Here is a 26,549-nt window from a genome sequence, read left to right on the forward strand (position 1 = left end):
CTACTACTACTACTACTACTACCCATGCCATTATATACCGCCTCCCCGATGTTGCGGAATATATATATATATATATATTTATGAATTACAACACTCTTTTTTAAATAATAAAAGAAATGTTTTCGAATGGTTTTGGTTCGCTGGTACCCAATAATAGTGCATTGGTTTAAAACTGGGACGTTTTGACTCTATATCATAAACCGGAAGCTGATCAATGTTTATTTTCTCTTCCTTGTTTACAAACGATGGCGAAGTTTCTGTTGCTTTTGGGACTTTTCGCATTAACACATAAAGCTGAGTTGTTTGACATATCAAACATATCAAAGAAACTGTATATAGCCAGTCACTTGCGAGAAAACGGATTGACATCAGGCACACGGACCGTCGCTGTTGATTTAAAACACAGCGTGCAGAAGGCAGAAGACACTTTGGAAAATGCAGTAAAAAGTGCTCTGCGCGATAGACTAAATCAAAGAAGTCGCAGAGATGTCAGTGAGGGCCAACACCTGCCTACAAAAAAAGAAGTTAGTTTCTTTTATATATATTTGGTGTATTGCGTAATATAAGTTCAGGAAGTTTTCACGTGCACTAGCAGTCAATGCGAATGTCCATCGGAGAGACGAACATGTCTGGTAACTTTCCTTTTTTACTGATGAAACTTCTGTTTTTGTCGGTCACAATGTCTGGTGAAAAATTTCAGCCAGCATCTTCTAATTTTCGGAAAATTTACCTTCAGTTTCTATAAATGTTACAGTTCAGTGTTATTTATAGCTATCACATCATGATTATTCAGCGTGGTTAATTTCTGTAGCACTATTTGTAAATTTCGTTTTGCACACGATTTCATAAAAGCCGAAAAGTCACGAAAGGTTCTGATTTAAGCCCGTACTCTAATACTTATTTATAGATAGAATTTTACGGAAAGGTTTGGATTTTTTTTGTATTTTTTCGGCGAAGTGGTTCCTGGCAATCATGTGACTATATATGATTATGAATATACCATGGGTTATGCAAACGGAAGACGACTAACAGTTTTTTGGAAGGCAAGGGAGGATGAAAAATGATGACTTTAGGATCAAGGCTTTAATTGTTAAACTTTCTCCAACTTTTTATGCATAAAATTCATGTATTTTATTTTTGCTGTTTTGTATTTCAGTATGCATTCAACGACAGCCATACTCAGATGATTATACACTGGGCAGGAGATGATAGTGATGTTGTTATTGCCCTCACTAAAGGTATTTTTAAGTTGCATCACTGTAATGTTTTAACCTTTCTCATGGTATATCCTTGACAGTCTTTAACTTTCTCTGGACTTTCAGTTAAATCAAGGGGCTGAGAAGTTACATGTACCTACAGACAAAAAGAGAGCCAAATTTACACTGCATCTTGTTTTTGAATATTTATCATTCATGAATCAATTTAAAAGAAAAGTACAAACATTCTTGAAATAAAAGAAATGTAGGACAATACAACAAACATTCTCTTTTTCTGGAAGGCTTCCCATCGGATTTTGATCAGAAAAACAAAGGAAAGTATTGAGTATATAAGTTGCACGAAAATGTTAAGCTCAAAACAAACTAGCTAGACTTATACTTCATTTTTCCCAGTCACAAAAATACATCCTTTATATTTTATTTTGCAGGATATCCATCTTAGGAGATGTGGTTGAAATTTAGTATCAGTGTTAAAGAGATTAGAGTCAGTGAATAATAATGCTATGCCAGAAAAAAGTGATAAACTTTAAATTGAAAATACAAGTACTTATACTTACCTTCCTTGTGAAAGTTGTGCATGTTTTTTTATTGCAGGCCCAGAGATCAGTGGTAGACGTTCTGCAGGGGAAAATAGCAATGTGTTCATATCAAACGACTATGGAAAATCATTCCATTCCATCAGGGATAAATTGAAGACATTAGATGGGCGTAATGCAACTATTTCCCAGTTCATTAGCAACCCAGTCTACAAAAGCCATGTAAGTTTTTTTTTACTTTTAGTGCTTGTTTAAGGCTCTATTACCCAGTGTGTTAGCAACCCAGTCTACAAAACAATTGTAAATTGTTATTGAAAGTTCAGGGTACTAATTGTCAGAATCTTAACAGGAGAATGAAATACATTCCGCAAAATTTCAACACAAATGCTATTTATTTAATCATACCTGTGAAACCTCTTGATCAGCATCAACATATCCTTTACTGGAAGTATTCCAATGGAATAGACAAATGTACCTACATTTTTATGCCCCCATTATTTCTGATTGGAGCAAACAGATTTGCCCTTGTCCTTTTAGCTGTCCTTTTTGTCCATCCATGACAAAATTTGATAAATGTTTCAGGTACAGTAGTTATATTAACAATTTATTTATATAACAAATTCAAAAGCACACAAATGGTGGTCGACATAAATATGCCTCTGCTTATGTTAACATTTGATTTACTGTATTAAGTTTTACAATATTTATATTGAGTGAGTTTAAACCCAGTCTTCCTGACATTGTACGTTTTTTGCCTGCCCGAACAAACATGTTATTAAAATTACATACTTGTAGTTTACAAATTAGGTGTTGACAATTTTGAACTGACCTTGTTGGAAAACCAACTACAAATCAAAAAAGTTGTTGTAAAATGCCATCACGGATGCATCATATATACTCGGCTATCTCCCACAAGCATCATTATGATTACACTTCAGAAATGGCTGACATTTGGCGATTCTTTTATGACATCAACTAATGTGGGATCGACTAACTACTGCTAAGGCAATTAAACTACAAAAATACAGAAGTTTTCTCAAACATATCCTTTTAGGTTCTTTTTCGCTATTTATTCATCTTCAAACATGCCGGTCATCCGGACAATCATTTACAAAAGAGCTGCTTGACTTGTACAAAACTTTCCGGACATGTCTGACGGACCGGCACATGTCAAAAATACTTTTTAATCTGAATAAATATCAATCAAAACATCAATCAATAAATAACTTATCATCACTGATCCAATATTTATATATATATATTATAATATATAGTTGCCCAATTTTGTTGCAAAATGTAAAAGAAATTACTAAATTTGGCACAAAGTTACCAACCTTACACAATGGACTTTTAATATGGAAGTTTTTGTGAAATACCCACAATGCCGATAAAATCTGATTCTGGCCTTTAAGCATTAATGCAGTCCAACAGGGTTTTATTGTTCTGATTGTTTTGGCGTGTAAATTTGTTTATACTTCAGGCACAATTTTTGGCAAACATGTGCTTAATAAAGGTTACCTTTGAAGACTAATTTAAAGGTTGTTATATAAGCTTGTCTGGCTGGAGTCTTGTACTTTTAGCTACATGCACATAGATAAATAGAACTTCTAGTCACTAGTAAATTCTTGCACATAGACAAGTAGAACTTTGAGTTACTAGCAAATTCTCACACAGACAACTTGTAGAACTTTGAGTCACTAGCAAATTCACGCCCATAGATATCAGGGTTTGAATTTAACTATGAGGAGCACTCGCCAAATTTAGCGAGTGCTTTTTGAAGCAACTCGCAAAATGAAAAATGAAAAATCAACTTGCAATTTTATTATTTGCTTTATTCCCTTATAATATTGTCTAATTACAGTAGAAATTTACACATAAGACATATTATGAATATTAAAAAGTATCTCTTGAGTGACTCAACTACTAGAACTTTAAGATGGCTTATTCTTTTTGGGGGGTCAGAAAGACTCATCAGATGCTGGCCGTGTTTTTAAAACAAAGCTGTCCAATAATTTGACATTGTTCTCTTTGTAAAACCAATTTGGCAAGCACACTACAGATTTCATTAAGTCTATAAGTATTAAAAACAATAACATAATAAATTTAAAAGAAATAAAAGCAACAGTAAATGTAGCGTGGATGCTTTGGACCATGAAATATATCGATCGACGAAGTCTATTCACTTTGACAGTTGGGCGGAAATATATTCAAAGGTTGATCGGGTTTACATATAGTGCGCGAAAGCGCTAAATTTAGCCTATGATGGAGCTAGGTGATTATGTCATTTGTATTCACTATGTATTATGCACGCCTCGGAGCATCCCTGAAAGATTCGAGATAAAACTCGGCCTTTTCCGTATTTGTTCTATTTGCGAAAACTTACTAGAGCCTGACTTTGTACTGTCTTCTTTATACTGGTAGTGTTAACATGCCACTTATAGGCTGTTTACACTCGACTACGTAGCGGAGGTACGTTCATGTTTATTCTACATTCCTTTTAACATTTTGTGGTCTAAAAAAAGCCACTCGCAGAATTTTGTGAGCTTGAATAAAAGTCACTTGCAATTTGCAAATGTGGCTCGCATTTTGCAAGTATGCGAGTCTTAATTCTAACCCTGAACTTCAATTCACTAGCAAATTCTCACGCATAGACAAGTAGAACTTTGAGTCACTAGCAAATTCTCACACATAGACAAGGATTATGACGCATTTTGCAAGTATGCGAGTCTTAATTCTAACCCTGGACAAGTAGAACTTTGAGTCACTAGCAAATTCTCACGCATAGACAAGTAGAACTTCAAGTCACTAGCAAATTCTCACACATAGACAAGTAGAACTTCAAGTCACTAGCAAATTCTCACACATAGACAAGTAGAACTTCAAGTCACTAGCAAATTCTCACACATAGACAAGTAGAACTTCAAGTCACTAGCAAATTCTCACACATAGACAAGTAGAACTTCAAGTCACTAGCAAATTCTCACGCATAGACAAGTAGAACTTTGAGTCACTAGCAAATTCTGGCTCAGACAAGTAGAACTTCAAGTCACTAGCAAATTCTCACACATAGACAAGTAGAACTTCAAGTCACTAGCAAATTCTCACGCATAGACAAGTAGAACTTCAAGTCACCAGCAAATTCTCACGCATAGACAAGTAGAACTTTGAGTCACTAGCAAATTCTCACACATAGACAAGTAGAACTTTGAGTCACTAGCAAATTCTCACGCATAGACAAGTAGAACTTCAAGTCACTAGCAAATTCTCACGCATAGACAAGTAGAACTTCAAGTCACTAGCAAATTCTCACACATAGACAAGTAGAACTTCAAGTCACTAGCAAATTCTCACGCATAGACAAGTAGAACTTCAAGTCACTAGCAAATTCTCACGCATAGACAAGTAGAACTTCAAGTCACTAGCAAATTCTCACGCATAGACAAGTAGAACTTCAAGTCACTAGCAAATTCTCACGCATAGACAAGTAGAACTTCAAGTCACTAGCAAATTCTCACCCATAGACATGAAGAACTTCAAGTCACCAGCAAATTCTCACCCATAGACATGAAGAACTTCAAGTCACCAGCAAATTCTCACCCATAGACATGAAGAACTTCAAGTCACCAGCAAATTCTCACCCATAGACAAGTAGAACTTCAAGTCACCAGCAAATTCTCATCCATAGACATGAAGAACTTTAAGTCACCAGCAAGTTCTCACCCATAGACATGAAGAATTTCAAGTCACCAGCAAATTCTCACCCATAGACATGAAGAATTTCAAGTCACCAGCAAATTCTCACCCATAGACATGAAGAATTTCAAGTCACCAGCAAATGCTCACCCATAGACAAGTAGAACTTCAAGTCACCAGCAAATTCTCACCCATAGACATGAAGAATTTCAAGTCACCAGCAAATTCTCACCCATAGACAAGTAGAACTTTGAGTCACTAGCAAATTCTCACCCATAGACATGAAGAACTTCAAGTCACCAGCAAATTCTCACCCATAGACATGAAGAATTTCAAGTCACCAGCAAATTCTCACACATAGACAAGTAGAACTTCAAGTCACCAGCAAGTTCTCACCCATAGACATGAAGAACTTTAAGTCACCAGCAAGTTCTCACACATAGACAAGTAGAACTTCAAGTCACTAGCAAATTCTCACACATAGACAAGTAGAACTTCAATTCACTAGCAAATTCTCACGCATAGACAAGTAGAACTTCAATTCACTTGCAAATTCTCACACATAGACAAGTAGAACTTCAATTAACTAGCAAATTCTTGCACATAGACAAGTAGAACTTCGAGTCACTAGCAAATTCTCGCCCATAGACATGAAGAACTTCAATTCACTAGCAAATTCTTGCACATAGACAAGTAGAACTTCGAGTCACTAGCAAATTCTCACACATAGACAAGTAGAACTTTAAGTCACTAGCAAATTCTCTCTTTAACAGTGATGATTATGACTAGGACGAATATGATGACCTAATAATGGTCAATTTTTTAGTTAATTTTTAATCTATGTACATGTCTCTTCAATGGATTTATTGGATGAAATCAGGGATTATAGTTTGTCAAAAAAATTTAGTCAAAGTTGCGTAATCAAATGGATTGCTTTGATCACCTCTTACAATCTCTGATGCATGACCAGACATAGCGAGACTCCAATTTGCATCATGTTAGTTATGTAAAAAAATGGTACACAAATATACATAAACGTAACTGAATGCATGATTATTGCATGATCAATTTCCACACAAATTACATGTCATTACCATTCAGCTATTTATATAATTATTTTATGTACTGGTAATATGATTATGTTAAGTCACTAATAAGTATGCTTCTCCATATCATGGGTGAAATGTATCTAATGTTATAACATGTGTTGAATATATATGACAATTTCTATCATTTTTGTTTTTTTGCCTACCTTCTTAGATGCAAAGTGTATAAAATAATGTCCTTTAAATTCTATACAAACTTGCTATAATTTGAAGAGCTGATAAAACATTGGAAACAGATAAAGTTTATTGGACTATTTTTCCCCTGCCATGTCAATTACTATGAACAATATCATCATAATATTATAACTACACTTTGATCATATCTGTAACACTGTATCAATGCTTGAGGCACAGGTTATAATCAATAAGATAATATTTAATATTCCAGACATGTTCCTGGCCTATTCACTAGTTGAAAATTACCCCACTCTCGCTTAATAATATTACATCAATGTGCATTTATACATTAATGTTTATTGAATTGTGTTTATCAAAAAATGAAATTATGAAGATGTTATAATGCATGAGTAATGTAACCACGCCCCCCCCCCCCCAAGGTCTGGGGTATACCGGTATAGCGGGGGAAATGAGCGGTGTTTTCACCTTCCAGGTGGCCCGATGGTTTTGTTCTCGCACCGAAATGAAAGCTTGGGATGGGCCTTACCTAGGATGTCCACGTGGTGTGGGGATTTTACCAGCAATTGTCCCCAGGAATTTTGCAAGGGATTGGCTGGACTGTTAGTCAAAGTCCCCGCTATTCCGGGGACCTGGGGAGGGGGGGGGTGTGTGATTACAATTGACTGGTGCATAAGTGAATATGCGAAGTTGCTCTAAAACTTGAACATGACTCAATGACCCTAAAACTAAGCTGTAAGCATCAATCAGGGGCCATAATTTGGAGTTATGTAACCTCATTGTGTGATGGTCCTGAACAACTGTGTGAAGTAGTGAAGTATTAAGTGAATTGAATGAAGGGTCTAGGAGTAATATAAGTGAAAATGCCCGAAGTATTAAATAAATATTACATTGATGTATATTTATTCATTAATGTGCATTTAATTAAGTTTATCGTAAAATGAAATACAAATATTAGAACAAGTACATTTTACAAGTTTGTCACCTTAGTTTATTATACTGTGCTTTTGAATTGAGAATTTTATTCTTAAAGAAATATGATATTACCGTAATGTTTTTATCAATGTAAGTACATATAAATCATGTTGATGTTTGCATCCTGTTTACTCAGTTGAGATATGATACATGTAATTTTGCACGGATATTTCAAAACTAGATGTTTTGTTACAAACCAAACCATAATGCAGTATTGCTGTAGCAACGGTATTTAATTTCAAAAGATAGTTCAGTGTCACACTGTCTGTACCTTTTATATAAAAAAAAGCCATAAAATGGTTCACCCTTAAGAGAGCCCATTAGTGACTTCAAAATGTAGGACATTTTCTGATACGATCATAGTAAAACATTGTCTTTAGTAATTGGTTAAAAGGCCTTATAGCTATGAAAAATGATTAAATATTTTTCAGTTATAAAACAAAATATATTAAAAAGTTAGAAACTATAATCAAAATGATATTATTGTTTGATCATAAGGCTTTAAACTGGTGATAGATTTCATTATATTTTGAGACATTTACATGTAGAAAGCTATAGAGGACACTTATATAAAACTATAAAACATGCTCCACAAGTTCTAATTGATTACTGGTATTGATAGGTAATAGTATTTTTTTTTTACTTTAATTCAGAAACCGCCTGAAGTAAAGCAAAAATAGATAACTTAATTAGTGTCATCCTGGATGCCTCTGTACTTAATGACTAAATGGATATTTAGCAATTGTATTGTGAGAGGCTATTTATGATTAAATCAGAACTTGTCAGGTGAGAATGAGGGTAGACATTTTAAGTGAGTGACTGATCTTCCACTGCGTAAATCAATGTTGAAACAGTTCCTGTAATATTATGCAATTGATGGGACATATTGTTGTAATATTATTCGAACTAGGCACCCAGACACAATGTTATTTGAACAGTAGCAGAATGAATACCAAGTTTTTGGAAAAAAAAATATTAAAACATAAAAAAATACTTGGGTAAATACAGTGCTACTCTCGACTTTGGCAAGTGTATTTGATTAAATATTTACTAAAGAACAATAAATATCAGGAAGAATTTTCATCCTCAATGTTTTTATTTTTTATTTCCCTACTAACTGGTAGCAAAATGAGTCAACACAATTGATACCATTGTTCTTATTAAAGTATTTTAAAGTCACCTAAGCAATAAACACAATCTTTTACTGGTAAATGTTGACGATTTTCATTTTGATGTTCCATACAAGTCTAGCTGTGAAATAAAAGCATTTATCTACCATGGTGCAGCGGATAAGGGGGCCATTTTATGAGCGTAAAAACAATTTGTTAGATCAAGATGTTCATTAACACATATTGCCTATGTCGCAGATCAAATTGAAAGTTGAACCTGCAAATTGAAATAAGGCCTTACAAAGAAATTGTTTGTTTAGGGAAACTGGACCCTACCTAATAAAAGCTGACAGTCCTCCTGCAGATGAACACAATTTTGTTTAAACATAAACTCAATCATTAATTTATGACAGCTCCATAACAAAAGCAATATATGAGTGACATTTGCAAGAAATAGCACTATTTGTTAGTAAAAGATCTTGACAAAGTATATTTCGAAAAAAATAAATACCTACCTACCCTACCATATAATTTTGGAAATGTTCCCCTAATTTTGTTTTTTTTCAGGCCTAAGGCCTAAAAAAAAAAATTGTTTGGTTAGGGTTACATCCTTAAAAAAAATAGGTAGGGTAGGTAGGCTTTTTAATTTTTTTTATTTTATTTTTTTATTAGGTTTTATATAAGAAAATAATTTTCATCATTGGAGAATGGTGTTAAAGCTATCTTCTGTATAAGCATTTAAGGTTAAAACTTAATATTAAAAAGCAATTTAAAAAAAAAACAAGATTTTTTTTTTTAATTTTTAATTTTTTTTTTTCAAACTGACTATAAAAACGGTAGGGTCGGCGCCTATTCCGTAGGTAGGGTCGGGTAACCCGAACCAAATGTATTTTTTTTTTAGGCTTAAGCTGTCTCTTTACTGACCAATAAGGCTGTTAGATTCTAAAAAGTTATTATAGTTTCTCAGAAATATTGATTAGAAGAAGGGATTGTACGATAAATGAGTTGAAAAGGTTGCCCCAAAGTCAGTGACTGCGATCCAAGCAGACCTTAGTTAAAATTCTGCGGCCAGCAATTTAAAAAAAATGTTTACCTTTATATTAATATTATTCATTTTATATCTGCACCTCTGTAACCTTGATTTGTTTTTCAAAATTCTCAGAAATATTTTAGATTTGGTTACAAGAAAATGATAGCTATGGTAATTAATTGATGCATATCAATTAAATGAAATATATTAATAAGATTAACATTTTTTGTATGCATTATAGTGAATCATAATATATCATAAAATGTAAAGAAGATAAAAAAATTAATTAATGATAATCTCACGACTCATTAAATGATGTTTCTGACTGATTCATTTACTGTACTATTGATGTTTTACTCCATTTGTTAAACTGAATTGTCCAAATAGTTTGAAAAAGTACTCTTAAAATTTAACCCCAAAACTGAATGAAAAGGCTTTTTTTTCCAACAAAAAGGGAAAGGGTGTCTTCCCCATAACTTGTAAAAAGACCATGCTGTTAAATCAAGGTACATTGTATTGTCAATGGTATCGACATAGGTGTTTTTGTATGCATTCTTGCCAATCGAAGAGTTTAATGTTGGCTATAAGCCAACAACAGTTTAATTAGTATGGCTAGAAACTTGCATCATATGCTCACTCAATAGTCTATTTCATTACATTTGAAGCCATACACATGACTGTGGCTAAAGTATTTGTCAAGTCATCCATCTTGATTAACTGGAAAAAAACCCATATAGTTGGCATCTGCTTGACAGAATGAAGCTGCTGAAACAGGTTTAAGATTGTGAGAGAAATCAGACAGAGAGGCAGTGTGTGTAAGCTTATTTATACTTATACTCAGGCAAGGCCCATCTGGCGAATGCTACGATAAGCTTATTAGTCATTTTAGGTTTTTGGAGCATAGTGCACAGACAGATTGTAACTCTGGTTAAAGCTACCTTGGCTCTTTAACATATAGAACTGTCACACGGAACATCCATTTAACATCCCTCACGGAAGACGATCAGTATTTTTAGTGATGTGATGGGGAATCGAACCTGCGAGCCCTTGATTGACAGTCAAGTGTGTAACCACTAGAACACGGATCCGCCAGAGAGGCAATATCTTATCTTTCCTTGTCCTAAGACACGCCTGAATGATTCCATTGAGGCCAGCTATTTTAACAGTCCAAAAAACTCTTGGAATCTAATCTTAAACTTATGAAATCTAAGGCTGTAATTGAATACAGCCCAAGGTCATTGAATATATTGTACATTTTTTACATATATTATCCGCATTATACATCATGTATATAAAGTATTTTTCTTGTTCTTCAGTACTTCTTCCTAGATGATGTCAACCAGTATATATTTACCACATATGACTATGGGTCAAGTATTTGGCGGCAGCGTGTGGATTTTAAACCGACCAAAATACTCTTTCATCGATCAAACTACAACTTTGCTCTGGCTTTGAATGATGGGAAAAAGGTATGTGGAGTTGCTTTGGATAATGGGAAAAAGGTATGTGGGCTTGCTTTGAATGATGGGAAAAAGGTATGTGGAGTTGCTTTGGATAATGGGAAAAAGGTATGTGGAGTTGCTTTGGATGATGGGAAAAAAGTATGAAAGGTTGCTTTGGATGATGGGAAAAAGGTATGTGGAGTTGCTTTGGATGATGGGAAAAAGGTATGAAAGGTTGCTTTGGATGATGGGAAAAAGGTATGTGGAGTTGCTTTGGATGATGGGAAAAAGGTATGTGGAGTTGCTTTGGATGATGGGAAAAAAGTATGAAAGGTTGCTTTGGATGATGGCAAAAAGGTATGTGGAGTTGCTTTGGATGATGGGAAAAAAGTATGAAAGGTTGCTTTGGATGATGGCAAAAAGGTATGTGGAGTTGCTTTGGATGATGGCAAAAAGTTATGTGAGGCTGCTTTGGATGATGGCAAATAGGTACGTGACGCTGCTTTGGATAATGGCAAAAAGGTATGAGAGGTTGCTTTGGATGCTGGCAAAAGGTATGTTGGGTTGCATTTGATGATGACAAAAAGGTATGTGGGGTTGCATTGGATGATGGCAAAAAGGTATGTGGGGTTGCATTGGATGATGGCAAAAAGGTATGTGGGGTTGCATTGGATAATGGCAAAAAGGTATGTTGGGTTGCATTGGATGATGGCAAAAAGGTATGTGGGGTTGCATTGGATGATGGCAAAAAGGTATGTGGGGTTGCATTGGATGCTGGCAAAAGGTATGTGGGGTTGCATTGGATAATGGCAAAAAGGTATGTGGGGTTGCATTGGATAATGGCAAAAAGGTATGTGGGGTTGCATTGGATGATGGCAAAAAGGTATGTGGGGTTGCATTGGATGATGGCAAAAAGGTGTGTAAGGTTGCAGCTGACATTCTTTAAAGCACCTGTCAGACTGTTGCAACTTTTTTCGTGACTTCGTAACTATTTTAAAAAGTTTTATTTGGAAAATGAGTTAACTTCTATACCTTAGTACTTCCAGATGTCTTAATACCGACACTTCAAACTGGATGGTGTAATAATTATTTACTTGAAGAGTTCACTAGATTGATCAAGCTGCTAGTGGTTATAATTTAAATGTAACATTTGAATTAAAATCATTTTTATCTCATCTGATTTTTGAAGAAAAGAAGTCTACCAAGTAGATATTGTGCATTCATTAGCCTGGATGTAGGCATTGCTGTGCAAAAACTTTATTCTTGGCCATAGCACAACTACTGTTCAAGAGATTGAAAACCATGGCCTGTTACTCCTGTTTAAACTTAAAAAACAACAACAGACAAGCCTTGGCATTTGTTTTTATCTATTTTCAGTTGTTCCTGACTCAGGACTTTGGTCAAAACTGGCACTACATTGCTAGTGATGTAAAGTCCTTCTACTGGTTAGTGCACTTAACCATTTTGTGGGGTATTAAGGTTGCAATCTTAAAGAGAAACAGAGATGAGCTTTTACTTTGTGTTAATGTTTGTTGTTTTTGAAATTACAAAGCTGGGTGTCATTTAATCATTCAATGGACCACTGATGTTGGGATTAAAATCATTATATTTTGTCAATAATTTATAGGCAGACGTCATAGCAATACCTGACAAGTGACAAGGCAGAGCAATGCTCCAATTCTCATTATGTTATTTCCACAGAATTGATATGGAAAGATTATGAGCATAAAGTGTGTGACTGTATTTACTTTTTTATGTAAAAAAAAATGTTTACGCAAGTATGTTATGAAAGAAATGGAGCTATTTAATATCTGAAAATATACCATTTTAAACTCATTATGCTACTTGCTGCAATGAAAAAGGAGTAAACTGTTTCCATGCAGAAACTAGGTGATGCCTAAATCATGGTGCATGCCTTACAATTTACACTAAATTTGAGAGACTTTGTAATTTTCATTGATTTCAATCATGTATCTTTTAATGTTCTTATATATTTAGGGAAGACTCTCGTTATGGTAATAACGACAACTGTATTTACGTACACCGAGTCACAAATGAGGAAGTTGGAAGTGTAAATAGGGCCTGTAACTATGGTGTACACGGGACACCAAACTTTAACGAGGAGACCATTATCTCGCACGCTCACGATTTCGAGATTCAGGGCCCATACATGTTTGTCACCAAACGACAGGTAATTAAGTTTATATGTTGTGAAGATTGTTTGATTTTATTTATATCATATGAGAATTTCGAATCCTTTGTTTTAAAGCAAAAGTTTTTTCATAAATTATAACAATACAATATTTTATGTTAATGTTGAAATATTTAAAAACTCCTTAAGATGCTACTGTAATAAGGCCTTACTGCTGAACTACTTTAAAACTTATGATTTCCATGGTTGATTTTATTTTTCCTGTGAAATAGTGTGTTTAAACATGTTTAAATTATATGTCACTTGCAACTTCACGTTGTCTGAAATGAGGAAAATCTTGTTGTTGCATACAAGTTGTGTGAATATATTTAATCAATGCAATTTGAGGGATGAAAGTGAAAAGGTTCTACCTTCTTCATTATTTATTAGAACCTTTTTTGCATTCACCACCCGATTTATTGTATGTGGCAATTACTCTTAGTGACAGTTCTTTGGCTTGTTGATGTATAGAAAATCTATCCATTAATTACTTGATAGAAGTTTATAGCATAACTTAATGATTTTGTTCTGTTTTAAGCAACTGTTGGGCGGCACTAACTACACCCACCAGTTTTACGTATCATACTACAGACAGGCCTTCGAGATGGCACGCTTTGACCACAACCTCAAACATCTGGTAATTATGTGTGCTTGTTTATACCCCCACGCCCCATCCCCGACCCAACATACATACATGAACAACACACACTTTCTGGTGGTGCAATAGCAATGAATTGGGAACACAATTTGCTGTCAGAGGTAACTGCTAGGGGGTGCCTTTCAAAAGCCTGAATATGGTGAATGCAGCATATTTGACCTTTGGGATGTCTAGTTAAGAGCTTGAATAGCGTGAAATATGGGACCAAATATATGACACTGGTGATGCCTAGTAAAGGGCTTGGAGAGGTTGGAGTCAGAACTTTTAACCTTTGGGATGTCCAAAAGGGGCTTGAATGGGGTTTTGGTCAGAATACTTTACCCTTGGGATGCTTAGAAAAAGTCCTCAATTGGATGGGGTCAGATTATTTTACTCTGGGGATGCCTTGAAAATGGTCCTGAATAAGTTGGGGTCAGATTATTTTACTCTTGGGGTGCCTTGAAAATGGTCCTGAATAGGGTGGGGTCAGATTATTTTACTCTGGGGATGCCTTAAAAATGGTCCTGAATAGGATGGGGACAGATTATTTTACTCTTGGGATGCCTTGAAAATGGTACTGAATAGGGTGGGGTCAGATTATTTGAACCAAGGCAGACTCAAAGCAAGGACCAATTTGGGTTTACGCAGACTGATGCCTAACCCCTTGACCCATACGCTCCTTTGGTTTTTATTATAAATTCGGGGTTTTGGTATTTTAAAACATTTGACCTGTCAAATTTTCACTACGCAACTGCTTACTTGCGTACAGTCAGCTAGGCGCCTGCAAGGGATGCCTATAAAAAAGGACTCAAACAGAGTTGGGTCTTGTGCTTAGAAGAATAGGTTTGTCCTCATGTTTTTAATGCGTATCATTTATGTTAGCTCGACTTACCAGTTTGATCTGATAACTTTGAGTAAAACAATCATACAACATAGTCATTAAGTGTTTTTTTTCGAATTATGATACACTTCTATTATCGTAGTTAATGCATAGAATTTACATCAGTAAATATATATTACATTGAGCGTTTTTTCAACCACCGATGATCTTTCACAGGATTACTATGTAGTAGACACCACAGAAGATCAGATCCTACTATGTGTGAACCACGGGGAGGGTTCCACACACCTGTATGTGTCCGATGTTAATGGCACGCGGTTCTCCCTTGCACTGGACGATGTACTGTACTTCCACCCCAATGGCTCAAACAAGGATTCGTGGCTAAAGTAAGGACTTTGTTATACCAGACATGTTTTGCTGTAATTAAAATGGATACCTATAAGAAAGACCTTTGTCACCGACAGAACATTTGCAATCTTTGATGGTCTAAGTATTTGTTTCCTTCTTTGCAATTCTGTAACTATTATGATACGGTAAGTATAGTATGGAAAACAACAGGGACTTAATTAACAATTCTGTATAATTATTCTTTACTCTGTGTGTAATTAATGTATGTATTAGATGAGCATGTTGGTTCAGCTTCAATATCCTTTGATCAGGAGACGATGTACAGCTTTATCCAACTAGGAAAGCACATTTGAAACACATTGAGTAAGGGTGAAAGTAGTGGTCTAGTGGTGTTATTGTCTGCCCCTCACCCAGAGGATCATTCCCCTGGGGGCTGTTTCAATGTGGGATTTTATTTTTAGCTCGACTATTCGAAGAATATGTGGGCTATACTACTCGCCCCAGCTTGGGATTTTCACTTATAAGTCCAATGCCCTTCATTCAATTGACTAAATACTTCACACAGTGTTCAAGGCTATCACATGATGAGGTTAAATAACTCCATATTATTCTTTACACAGATTATGGCCCCTGATTGACTATGGAACTTAGGTTAAAGTTTTAGGGCAGGTTGGGATATTTATTAATAACTTCTATACCCTTTGTTCAATGGACTTAATACTTCACACAGTTGTTCAGGACCATCACACAATGAGGATACATAACTCCATATTATCCTTAATACAAGTTTTGGCCCCTGATTGACTTAGGTTAAAGTTTTAGGGCAAGTTGGGATTTTCTCTTCAAACTCCAATACCATTCATTCAATTGACTAAATACTTCACACAGTTGTTCAGAGCCATCACATAATGAGGTTAGATAACTCCATATTATCTCTTATACAAATGACTTGCGTCATTGTTTGGGTGGCTGGTGGGAGGGCAGCATCAAAGTCACCTTATGTATCGAATAATTTTAGTTAGGTTTGACATAAAGAGACCAAACTTGGTAATATTACATCGTTATTGCATTCACTGTTAAGTCAAAGCGGCGTAGTCGAGCGCGCTGTCTTACGACAGCTCTTGTTAACTACAATAATTTCAAATCTGTATAAATTAGGGATGTAAACGAATATTCGAATATTCCATCAAACGTTTGGTATTCGAATGTCAAAATCGGTATTCGAATATTCGAAAAAATAGTGCAAAGAAGAGAATAAAAAACCTTTTGCCTACAACACTATTTGTGTTTATAAAGCTCGCTTGTCTTGTTTTTACAAAGATAGATCCCTAATGCCAGAGGTGTGAATGTGATGACAATACACTCAACACGCGTCATATGTCATTTAGGGACATATCGTCCGGTACTATAAAGAGTCCCCTTGATTTTACAATAACTGGCTTTCTTACACGTAAATGTTTTTTAAGAGGTAATGCAATATCAAATTTACAACTGTATTTAAGACTAGAGAAATGAAACCATATCCAATATTTAGAGCTGTGGGACCTCTCTAGATGTCATTCATCGCAGGTTTCGTGGCATTCTGGGTACAAAATTACTCCTTTGACGAATATCCCATCAACCGATGGGGGTAAAACTCCTCCTTGGGCTTCAAAATTTTGTTTAAGTCACACTTGGGGATGTGACGGGGTCAAGCCATAATGCAGCCATTATAGGGCGCCGGCAGACCTTTATAAACTCAACAACAACAATAACTGACTAGGAATCAGCTTTAACACCAATGTGTTGACTTGGCTGCAAATTAAGTTGTGCATCATAGCTCAAATCGCTGTGACGATATAAATGTGCTGACATACATGTGGTTTAAACGGTTTTCCATGTTTCCAGCATTGAACTGTAAATGTAAAATGTAGCGTTTTAGGATACATTTCCTACATCGTTGTACAATAGATGAGTCAAATCCACATTTGTTTTCGTTTTATTATTTTTACTAGTTACCGAGTTGGTTTGGGTTCTCTATAGTTATATTTAGTTAATTTAGAGGTCAATCTCAGAACGAGGCTGCTCGTCCTACGGAAAGACCCTCCATTGGTGCAAAACGCTATTTGACTAGGAATCCATCTAATTTCACATTGTTTAGAAATATAAAGGCTTCGAAATAGTATTTTTTTCGATTATGTTGTTTGTTTGTTCATAATGAATTGCTTTTTTTCTTCATGATAATGAAAAAAAAATCAAAGGCTCATTTGGGGAAAATCAGAATCTGCCGCGCGTACTAGCTACGACAAAGTAGGGTAAAAAAGCCCCGGCTATTACTTTAGCGAATATTTTATAGTAGTTAACTACATCTCCTAAAATATGTATTTGGGTAATCGAATATTCGATCGAAAGAATTACCGAATATTCGAATATCATTTTTGCTATTCGTTTGCATCCCTAGTATAAACATTACAAATGGCAACACATTGACTTTTTTATTTATTTTGTGCTCATTTTAAATACTTGCTTAAGTTCGAAACACTCAAATATGTATCAAAATAATGGAACTTTGGTAAGATAATACCAATTTACGACTAAAATTTGCTATGATCTTTATTTGAAACAGTCCCGAGACCTCTAAAATAGAACACTGTACTGGGTTCTGCACCAGAAACAGACTTAAGAGTGTTCCATTTCTGCATTCAGAATTGAGTTAAAATAAATGACTACAAACTCCACTAAATACAAATAAAGCAGATTTATGAAAATAACATTCATCACCAGGTACTACTTGAATGAACCGTTTGCGGATGTGACGAAGGTAGCTGGTCTGCGTGGAGTTTACATCGCCACCCAGCTGACCAACCAAACCCTGACAGCAAGCAACCAGCGTACACTGATCACGTATGATAAGGGTGGGGAATGGCAGTTGATCGAGGCCCCAGAGTATGGTACCAACGGGGATAGGCTGGCATGTTCTACGGTATGTTAGTTGGCTGAGTTTATGAGTTCATAAAAAAGTTAAGTGTTCTTAGATTATTTTATCTGATTTGTTAAAACTGCAACTGTTAGCGTATATAAATCTTGCCGAATGTTTCAGTGCCATTGATAATAGCTCCTGAAATATAAGAATGTAAATATTCTAATAAGATAAACTAAAAAAGAATTCAAGGTCATTTTAGCACAATCAATAATTATTACAGGCAAAGCCTGTCACCACTATATAACAAAACAAAACTATATGATTATATCAGTTTTCATGATCATTTTTTTAATGTTACAATTTTAACCTGAAAATAGCTGCGCCCAAAATGATTGCGCTATTAAATTAGAAGTTAATGTGCTTCAGAGGCATACAAAGAGCTTATAAAATTTTTTTTTTGGCAATGCTTAAATTAGGTGACTTGTCTAATCGCACCTCCATTTAGCATGCACCTATATGATTATATCAGTTTTCATGATCATTTATGAAATCTTTTGTGTACAAATTTATAATTTCTTCCCTGCTAATGCTTTCATAAAGGAGAGTGAAGACCAGGTAATGTGTGATAAAAAGATGAGCATTTAAAAAGATTTAATATCAATTTCATATTTACTTGAATGAACTAGCCCAGTCTCTTGCACTACTTTTTGATTTTAAAATGTAACAAGCCCTGTGATCTAATATTTTGACTTGAGCAAGTCGGACAAACATTTAAATCCAGTGCAGGGCTTGTAAGCTACTGCTTATTTTTATGTTATATGACCCAAAACAGATGAGTAACTTGCTCATACAGCTCCAGAATATGATTTCACTTGTTTTTGTTAAAATAGCTAGAAGTGTGAATTCACTTTATACTAACAATTCAATTCTTTTTACTGGTTTTCTTTTATCACAGTGCTTTTAGAGTTCACATTATGTTTGTTGCTAAACATTTATTGTGGTTAAATGCCATTAGTTATGAAGTATGTGTTTTGTTGTCATGTACTTTCTTTTTTAAAGACAATAAAATTTATTGAAAAATTAAAGTATGATTATAGAATCACACAGATTCCAGGTCAAACCATTTAAATGATCATGATGTAATACAATTATGTATGATAAGAATGTATTCCCAAATGATATTAAGAACTTTTTATTATTGTCCGATTGTATATCTAAATGCATGGTCCGATTCAGTTTGATTTTCAATAGCAAATGATGTCAGATTTTAAACACTTTTGTTGATTGTTTTTTCTGTAAAGCAAGGCAGACATATTGTATGGATTACTATGTCTAGCATTTTCATCGTCCAAATAAATGACTTGTTGCAGTAATTTTAAACTTGGTATGCAATTTGTCATTGTCAGTTTATGAGCCCACTTGATTTTGGGGTCAATAGGTCAAACATCAAAGTCATGGTGAACATAACCAGGGAAGTGATGGGCACTTCCCACAGGTTATTATATCAGGCCCCAATATTTTGAAAATTCTTATGCTTAACAGGCCTAAGTAGCTTATTTCAATTAGTCAATATACTTAAATTGAATTTTGAAAAACGAAAAATGGTTTATTGTGATTATCATAAAGATAATGCCTTTCTAAAGTATAAAAAACTCTTAAAGAAGTAAATATTATGCAAATTATTGAAAAACAAGAGTTGTGAGCTTAGCTTAATTCTGTTATAAGAGACTTAAGAGGTTTCAAGAAATTTGGGCCTGATTTGCGCATTTCTAGTGATAAACTGTATATTCTGTACCTTAAAGCATTATTTGAATAAATGGTAGAATAGCTTAAATGTATAAAATTTAACAAGTTTTGTCAGCCTTTTTTATATAAAAGAAACAGCGAAGGAGTAACTTCTCTCTCTCTCCATGTTTAGGCAAGCAACTGTTCCCTGCACCTGTCCCAGAAATATGACCGTCTGTACGCAGGAAGCCGTACATCACCAATACTCTCTGTCAGCTCAGCCCCGGCAATCGTGCTTGGCTCCGGGAATGTAGGTCAGAAGAAATACATGGATGACACTCTTGGACTGTATGTGTCGGCTGATGCAGGAATTACTTGGAATCAGGTTAGATATCTTTACCTGAATATTATTTAAAATAGCTGTGCCAGCTGACTCGGTAGTTCCATGGAGTCAGGAAAGTTGAGTTCATCATAACTTTCCTTACTTTAGGACACCTCTGCTTTAAATTAAACTCTGTTTTTTGTTCGTAAGTGTTGGATAAGGAAATTAATAGGTAATTTTGTATGTCCCTTTTTTTGTACAAAGAATCTTAAACACTGACTACTATTTGGCTGTCGCAGTTGAAAGATTTGAAATATAATGGAAGAGAGGTAAAAAGAGTACTACCGGTAAGCTGATGTTCAGCAAATTACATATGTATTTCAGGCGTTACTAGGGAAGTACCTGTTTGCCATGTTAGACCACGGAGGCATACTAGTAGCTGTGAGATACCAGACCACTACTAACCAGCTACTGTAAGTAACTATAAAGATGTATTTAATATATTTGCATGAACTTTAATAATAAAAATTCCTGGGGCAGTATTTTATATGATTCTTTCCCTTAGGTACGCCTCAGTGATTCCATTCAGTCTATTGGCCAGTTATTTTTGCAGTCCACTCGGACTCTACATTGAAACTTAAGTTAAGATATATCTTGGTTAATCTATAAGGCCCAGATCATGAAAATCTTTGTGTGAATATAATCCAGTGTTTTTTCTCCCCAATTTGGCCCTATTTGGATTTTAAGCATTGACCTCTAAACATATATATTGATAGGTTTGTTGAATAAAACCTTTGGAAACAAGTTGAACATTTTATAAATCATCTCAGTTTTTTCCCCCATTTGGCAAAACAACACTATTTTCTCCCCTATCAAAGGGTCCCGCCACCATTCCCTTGAAAGTGGAAATAAACACTGATATCTTATTACTTCCTTTGGTGGATTTAGAAAAAAATACGCTTTCTTCTAGATATGCAGAATTGTCATCCGTTTGCAGACACAGCTTAAAACCCCAATGAGCTGATTGTCCAGAGCTTTGTTAAAGTTAGCAACATGGTTATCGTCACCATTGTTAACATTCAACTTGTTACTGCTCTGCCAGTTTCATGGATAGACTTGTGCACTGCTGTGTTTCTAACTAGATTTGAGACTTCCTTTTCAGCTGTACTTGTTTATATTTAAATATGTGAGCACATTATCAAATAGTTCATGTTTAAAAGTTAACAATCATGTCGCTTTTCACGTTGTTAACTTTAATAAAGTTCTGAATGATCATCCCATTGTGTAACATCTTTTCAGATATTCGACAGATGAGGGTCAACAGTGGCACAGGTACAATTTCTCAGACTACAAGATTCTCGTGCACGGCCTGCTCACTGAGCCAGGGGAGAAAACTACGCAGCTTTTCCTGTTTGGCTCAAACAGTACAGAACACTCATGGAAAGTGGTAGCAGTCAACATGTCTTCTGTGTTTAGTAAGTTTGTGCTGGTTTATAAATTAAGTTTGTATGCAGTACTAATGAATTAAAACATTTCATTTATTCAATTTATTGTATTTAGTTTTAACAATGATATATATCAACCATGTGGTGGTGGGGTCTATATGGAAACCTCTGTCCATCCTGAGACATTGGTACAAATCCTCTCCTCTCCATAACTTCATATGTTTTAGAGGAATTGACTTAAAATTTTATACCCATATTGACAGTTGAGGAGAAACACTGTGGAAGATAATCATTATTTTGTGTATTGCGCTTTTAGAGTTATTGCCTTTTGATTATTTTTAACCAGGTTTCCAACGAAAACCAGGTTATTAGAATGAGGTTGTCGTTGGGCGGGCGGGCGGGCGGACAGGCGGGCATCAAACATTGGTTTCTGTTCAATAACTTTAGTTGGCATTGATAGATATTGATGGAACTTGGTGTGTAGGTAGCTTATGGGAAGAGCTAGCTTGGGATTGCTTTTGATGGGGGTGGGGTAAAGGTCAAGGTCACTGTTACTAAAAATAGAAAAATGGTTTCTGCTCAATAACTTTAGTTAGCATTGATAGATATTGACGAAACTTGGTGTGTAAGTTGCTTATGTGAAGAGCTAGCTTGGGATTGCTTTTGAGTGGGGAGGGGCTATGGTCAAGGTCACTATTACTTAAAATAGAAAAATGGTCAAGGTCACTGTTACTTAAAATAGAAAAATGGTTTCTGCCCAATAACTTTAGTTGGCATTGACAGATATTGATGAAACTTGGTGTGTAGGTAGCTTATGTGAAGAGCTAGCTTGGGATTGCTTTTGAGGGGGGTGAAGCTAAGGTCGAGGTCGCCTGTTACTAAAAAAAGAAAAATGGTTCCTGCCCTTTAGTTAGGATTGATAGATATTGACGAAAGTTGGTGTGTAGGTAGCTTATGTGAAGAGCTAGCTTGGGATTGCTATTGAGGGGGGAGGGGCTAAGGTCAAGGTCACTGTTACTTGAAATAGAAAAATGGTTTCTGCCCAATAACTTTAGTTAGCATTGACCAATATTGATGAAACTTGATGTGTAAGTTGCTTATGTGAAGAGCTAGCTTGGGATTACCTTTGAGTGGGGAGGGGCTAAGGTCAAGGTCACTATTACTTATAATAGAAAAATGGTCAAGGTCACTGTTACTTAAAATAGAAAAATGGTTTCTGCCCAATAACTTTAGTTAGCATTGACCGATATAGATGAAACTTGGTGTGTAGGTAGCTTATGTACAGAGTTAGCTTGGGATTGCTTTTGAGGGGGGTGGGGCTACGGTCAAGGTTGCCTATTACTAAAAATAGAAAAATGGTTTCTGCCCAATAACATAAGTTAGCATTGATAGATATTGATGAAACTTAGTGTGTAGGTAGCTTATGTGAAGAGCTAGCTTGGAATTGCTTTTGAGTGGGGTGGAGCTAAGGTCAAGGTCACTGTTACTAAAAATAGAAAAATGGTTTCTGCCCAATAACTTTAGTTAGGATTGATAGATATTGACGAAATTTTGTGTGTAGGTACTAGTAGCTTATGTGAAGAGCAAGCTTGGAATTTCTTTTGAAGGGGGTGGGGTCAAGGTCACTGTTGCTAAAAATAGAAAAATGGTTTCTGCCCAATAACTTTAGTTAGCATTGATAGATATTGATGAAACTCAGAGCGAAGGTAGCTTATGTGAAGAGCTAGCTTGGGAGGTGGGGTCAAGGTCACTGTTCCTAAAAATAGTAAAATGTTTTTCTGCCCAACAACTTAGTTAGAATTGATGGATGGTGATGAATCTTAGTGTGAATATAGCTTATATGAAGCTGCAGATTGAACTTGCTCATACAACAAATTAATTGGCTATAATTTCTGATTGCCCATAACAAAAACCTGGTTTCTTCGCATTGTGGCGCTTTTAGTTATACTTTCTATTTATTACTTCTCTTCATAACTTTATATGTTTTGAGGTATTGACTTAAACTGTACAAAAGAATCATTTGGACCAAGAATTGATCTTAAAATTAAGAATTACAATTTTTTTCGAGTGAAAAACATCAACATTTAAATAAAACAGAAAACCTCTAGCCTAGGCCATAACAAATAAAGCATTCAAGATATTCATATGAAACTTGTTTTTACCTTCTCCAAGATACAATAGACACATGTACAGCAAGGCGGGCAATTCTGGTTTAAATTGTAGTCCAGTTATTCCCCCTTGGTAAATACATGTACATCATTGTTATGTTGTTTGTTTCCAGATTACATGTGTTCTAGTAATGACTACAAGAATTGGTCGCTACCTGACAACACCAAGCTTCATGGTAAGTTTTGAATGCGACCATGGTGATCCCTCTGCTGTAATGGAGTCAGGTCATGGTCGTATCAGAGGGAGAGATATGGCCCAAAACTCATTATAAAGACAACAAACAGCTCTTGTCAAGGTTTATGGTGGATCAGTCGTGTAGTGGTAACACACTTGACTATCAATCCAGGGATCGCAGGTTTGATTACCCACCACATCGCTAATAAATCTAATCATCTTCGGGGAGGAATGTTAAATGGGGGTCCAGTGTGACAGTGCTTTTCAATGATGCACGTTAAAGAACCAGTGTAGCTCTTACCAGGGATACATTCTGTCTGTACACTGTACTCCAAAAATCTAAAATGACTATCAATGTTATCAGAGCACTTACCGAAAGGGCGTTGCCCGATTACAGTTATAAATAAGCTTAGAAGTGGGAATAACAACATCATTATTTTAAAAAATAATTAAATTGGAATAAATGATTTCGTCTTCACCCTCTGCTTCTTTAAAAGAAACAGAAAAATATCTTTATATTTTCATTTTGCTTGGTCATTCCAGTTTTAAGCAGTGAAAATCCGAAACACAAAATAAAGAAATCTCTTTGTTTTTACACAGGCTGCCTGCTTGGTCGTAAGCTGCAGATTCAGAGACGTGTCCCGCACTCTAACTGCTATAATGGCGAAGATTACACTCATGTAACGACCCTGAATAACTGCTCCTGCACTCGAGAGGACTTTGAATGGTAGTGTTCATTAAATTTTAATCTATAACAGAATCTTTCAATTTTTAAAGTATAAATGTTATTTACTGAACTTGAAAATGTAATACATGCAAATTCTTCTAATTTTGAAATCACTTTGTTGACCAATATTGCTTAGTGCTTCATACTAACTTAAACGTTAGAGGCCTTCTTTAATTGTATTTAGTGTTATATGCAGGACCTCTAAAAGTTTGGAACCTCAATCGGTCCGGACCCCCCCCCCCCCCCCCCCCTCGCAGATTAACAATGACAATTGCATTTATCTTTAAAACCCTTTTTAACCAGCAATGCTTCTTTATTACAATTCAAATTTAACGGTTTGGTAATCAACAAACAGATATATCATGTAATGATCCACAGTGACATAGCATATGGCCATGTGAAAATATGGACCGATTTTAACACTCAATCAAGCTAGCTGCAAACACATTATTAACACATAGTTTGTTTGTCTGCAACCTACCAATACACATGATTGGACCGATTGCAAGGATCTGCTAATTAAAAGATAGGCTGTAGAGTGTTCAGCGTAGAGGAAGAAGCAGCTGGTTGCATTGTTCTGATGGTAACTAGGACCCTTTATTGGGGGTAATTTTGAATGTGTTAATGACCCAAGGATGTTTGTGTATTACAATTTTTACTGCCTTAGTCGTTTTGGACTGAAATTATAAAAAAAATGAGAACATTTCGGCCCGATTTTTTTTACACTTTTTGAAACTGAAATCGGTCTGGCTTGGTCAAAATCGGTCCAGACCGGCAAATTGCCGGTTTTTAGAAGCCCCGTTATATGGATTGATTATAGGTTTAATTAAGAATACAAAAACTGAAAGAATTTGCATTTGTGTAAGTTTTGAAATATTTGGTACGAAAAATCATTAATTGAGGATTTTCACAAGGTCAGGAAATTGTGAATTAGTTTGATTTAAAGGTACAAAACTAATAGACTCACAAAATAAAAGTATTAATTTTAATGCATTATTATGTTTAACTCATATGTCTATTATGTAAAAAAAAGAATGAGCATATGATCTGTGTACAGTTTTAAAAAATGTTAATGATATTTTGGCACTATTTTTAACTGGGGATTTTGTGGCCTTGTGATTATTTATTGAAAACCCCATTTATAAAGGCTTCTTTTATCTGTACAATACTTTTCTTTTGTGCACCAATGTTTTGTACCTTTAACAAAAAAGTGATGTTGTAAACATATTTCTTTTTTTGATCCAGTGATTATGGCTACAAGTCCATGAGTGAGATATGGGACCCTACGCTGGTGTCATGTATTTATGACAACGAGTCTGCCGCTGAGCAAAACCCCCACCAACCCCGTCCCTGCCCCGCAGGGACCTTCTACCCATATACCCGTGGGTACAGGAAAATCCCAGGGGATACTTGCACTGGTGGAGAGGAACATCGATATTCACCCTTACAGTATGCCTGTCGGGTTGTTGGTGAGTGAGTTGGAAGGCTTAAAGGTTTTTGCTCTGAAATAAAAGAAAAGCTTTTCTATTTTATCATTGCTGTGTGTGTCAGTGGTTCAAACAGACAAAGCTGAAGGCTTAAAGGTTCTTGCTCAGAAATAAAATAAAAAAATTCTATTTTATCATTGCTGTGTGTCAGTGGTTCAAACAGCCAAAGTTTTCAGCATCAGACCAACTTTGAAAAACGCAGTAGGCATTAAATCATGTAATATGATTATTTGAATTATAACAAATTGTCTTGAAACCAGATTTGTTGTTTTGAAAGTGCTATGACATGAAAACTATAAGTTAAAAATTCCTGAGTTGTATTTCATTCCCACATTTCA

At 35.3% G+C, this 26,549-nt stretch overlaps 1 protein-coding gene across 1 annotated transcript in view; it reads left to right on the forward strand.

Moving 5' to 3' along the window:
- The first annotated feature begins 209 nt into the window (after positions 1-209).
- Positions 210-26,549, forward strand: part of LOC128233810 (sortilin-related receptor-like) — a 74,840-nt gene continuing 48,500 nt past the window's right edge. Inside the window, exons 1-15 of the mRNA XM_052947667.1 lie at positions 210-524; positions 1,157-1,238; positions 1,812-1,975; positions 11,118-11,270; positions 12,621-12,688; positions 13,242-13,434; positions 13,973-14,071; positions 15,129-15,298; positions 18,024-18,222; positions 20,081-20,272; positions 20,594-20,682; positions 21,509-21,684; positions 23,936-23,998; positions 24,598-24,724; positions 25,970-26,193. Coding sequence (XP_052803627.1) covers positions 246-524; positions 1,157-1,238; positions 1,812-1,975; positions 11,118-11,270; positions 12,621-12,688; positions 13,242-13,434; positions 13,973-14,071; positions 15,129-15,298; positions 18,024-18,222; positions 20,081-20,272; positions 20,594-20,682; positions 21,509-21,684; positions 23,936-23,998; positions 24,598-24,724; positions 25,970-26,193 — 2,278 coding nt within the window. The 5' untranslated portion in view covers positions 210-245. The remainder of the gene's footprint in view (positions 525-1,156; positions 1,239-1,811; positions 1,976-11,117; positions 11,271-12,620; positions 12,689-13,241; positions 13,435-13,972; positions 14,072-15,128; positions 15,299-18,023; positions 18,223-20,080; positions 20,273-20,593; positions 20,683-21,508; positions 21,685-23,935; positions 23,999-24,597; positions 24,725-25,969; positions 26,194-26,549) is intronic.

This window comes from Mya arenaria, chromosome 5 (assembly GCF_026914265.1).
Source record: "Mya arenaria isolate MELC-2E11 chromosome 5, ASM2691426v1".
Classification (NCBI taxonomy): domain Eukaryota; kingdom Metazoa; phylum Mollusca; class Bivalvia; order Myida; family Myidae; genus Mya; species Mya arenaria.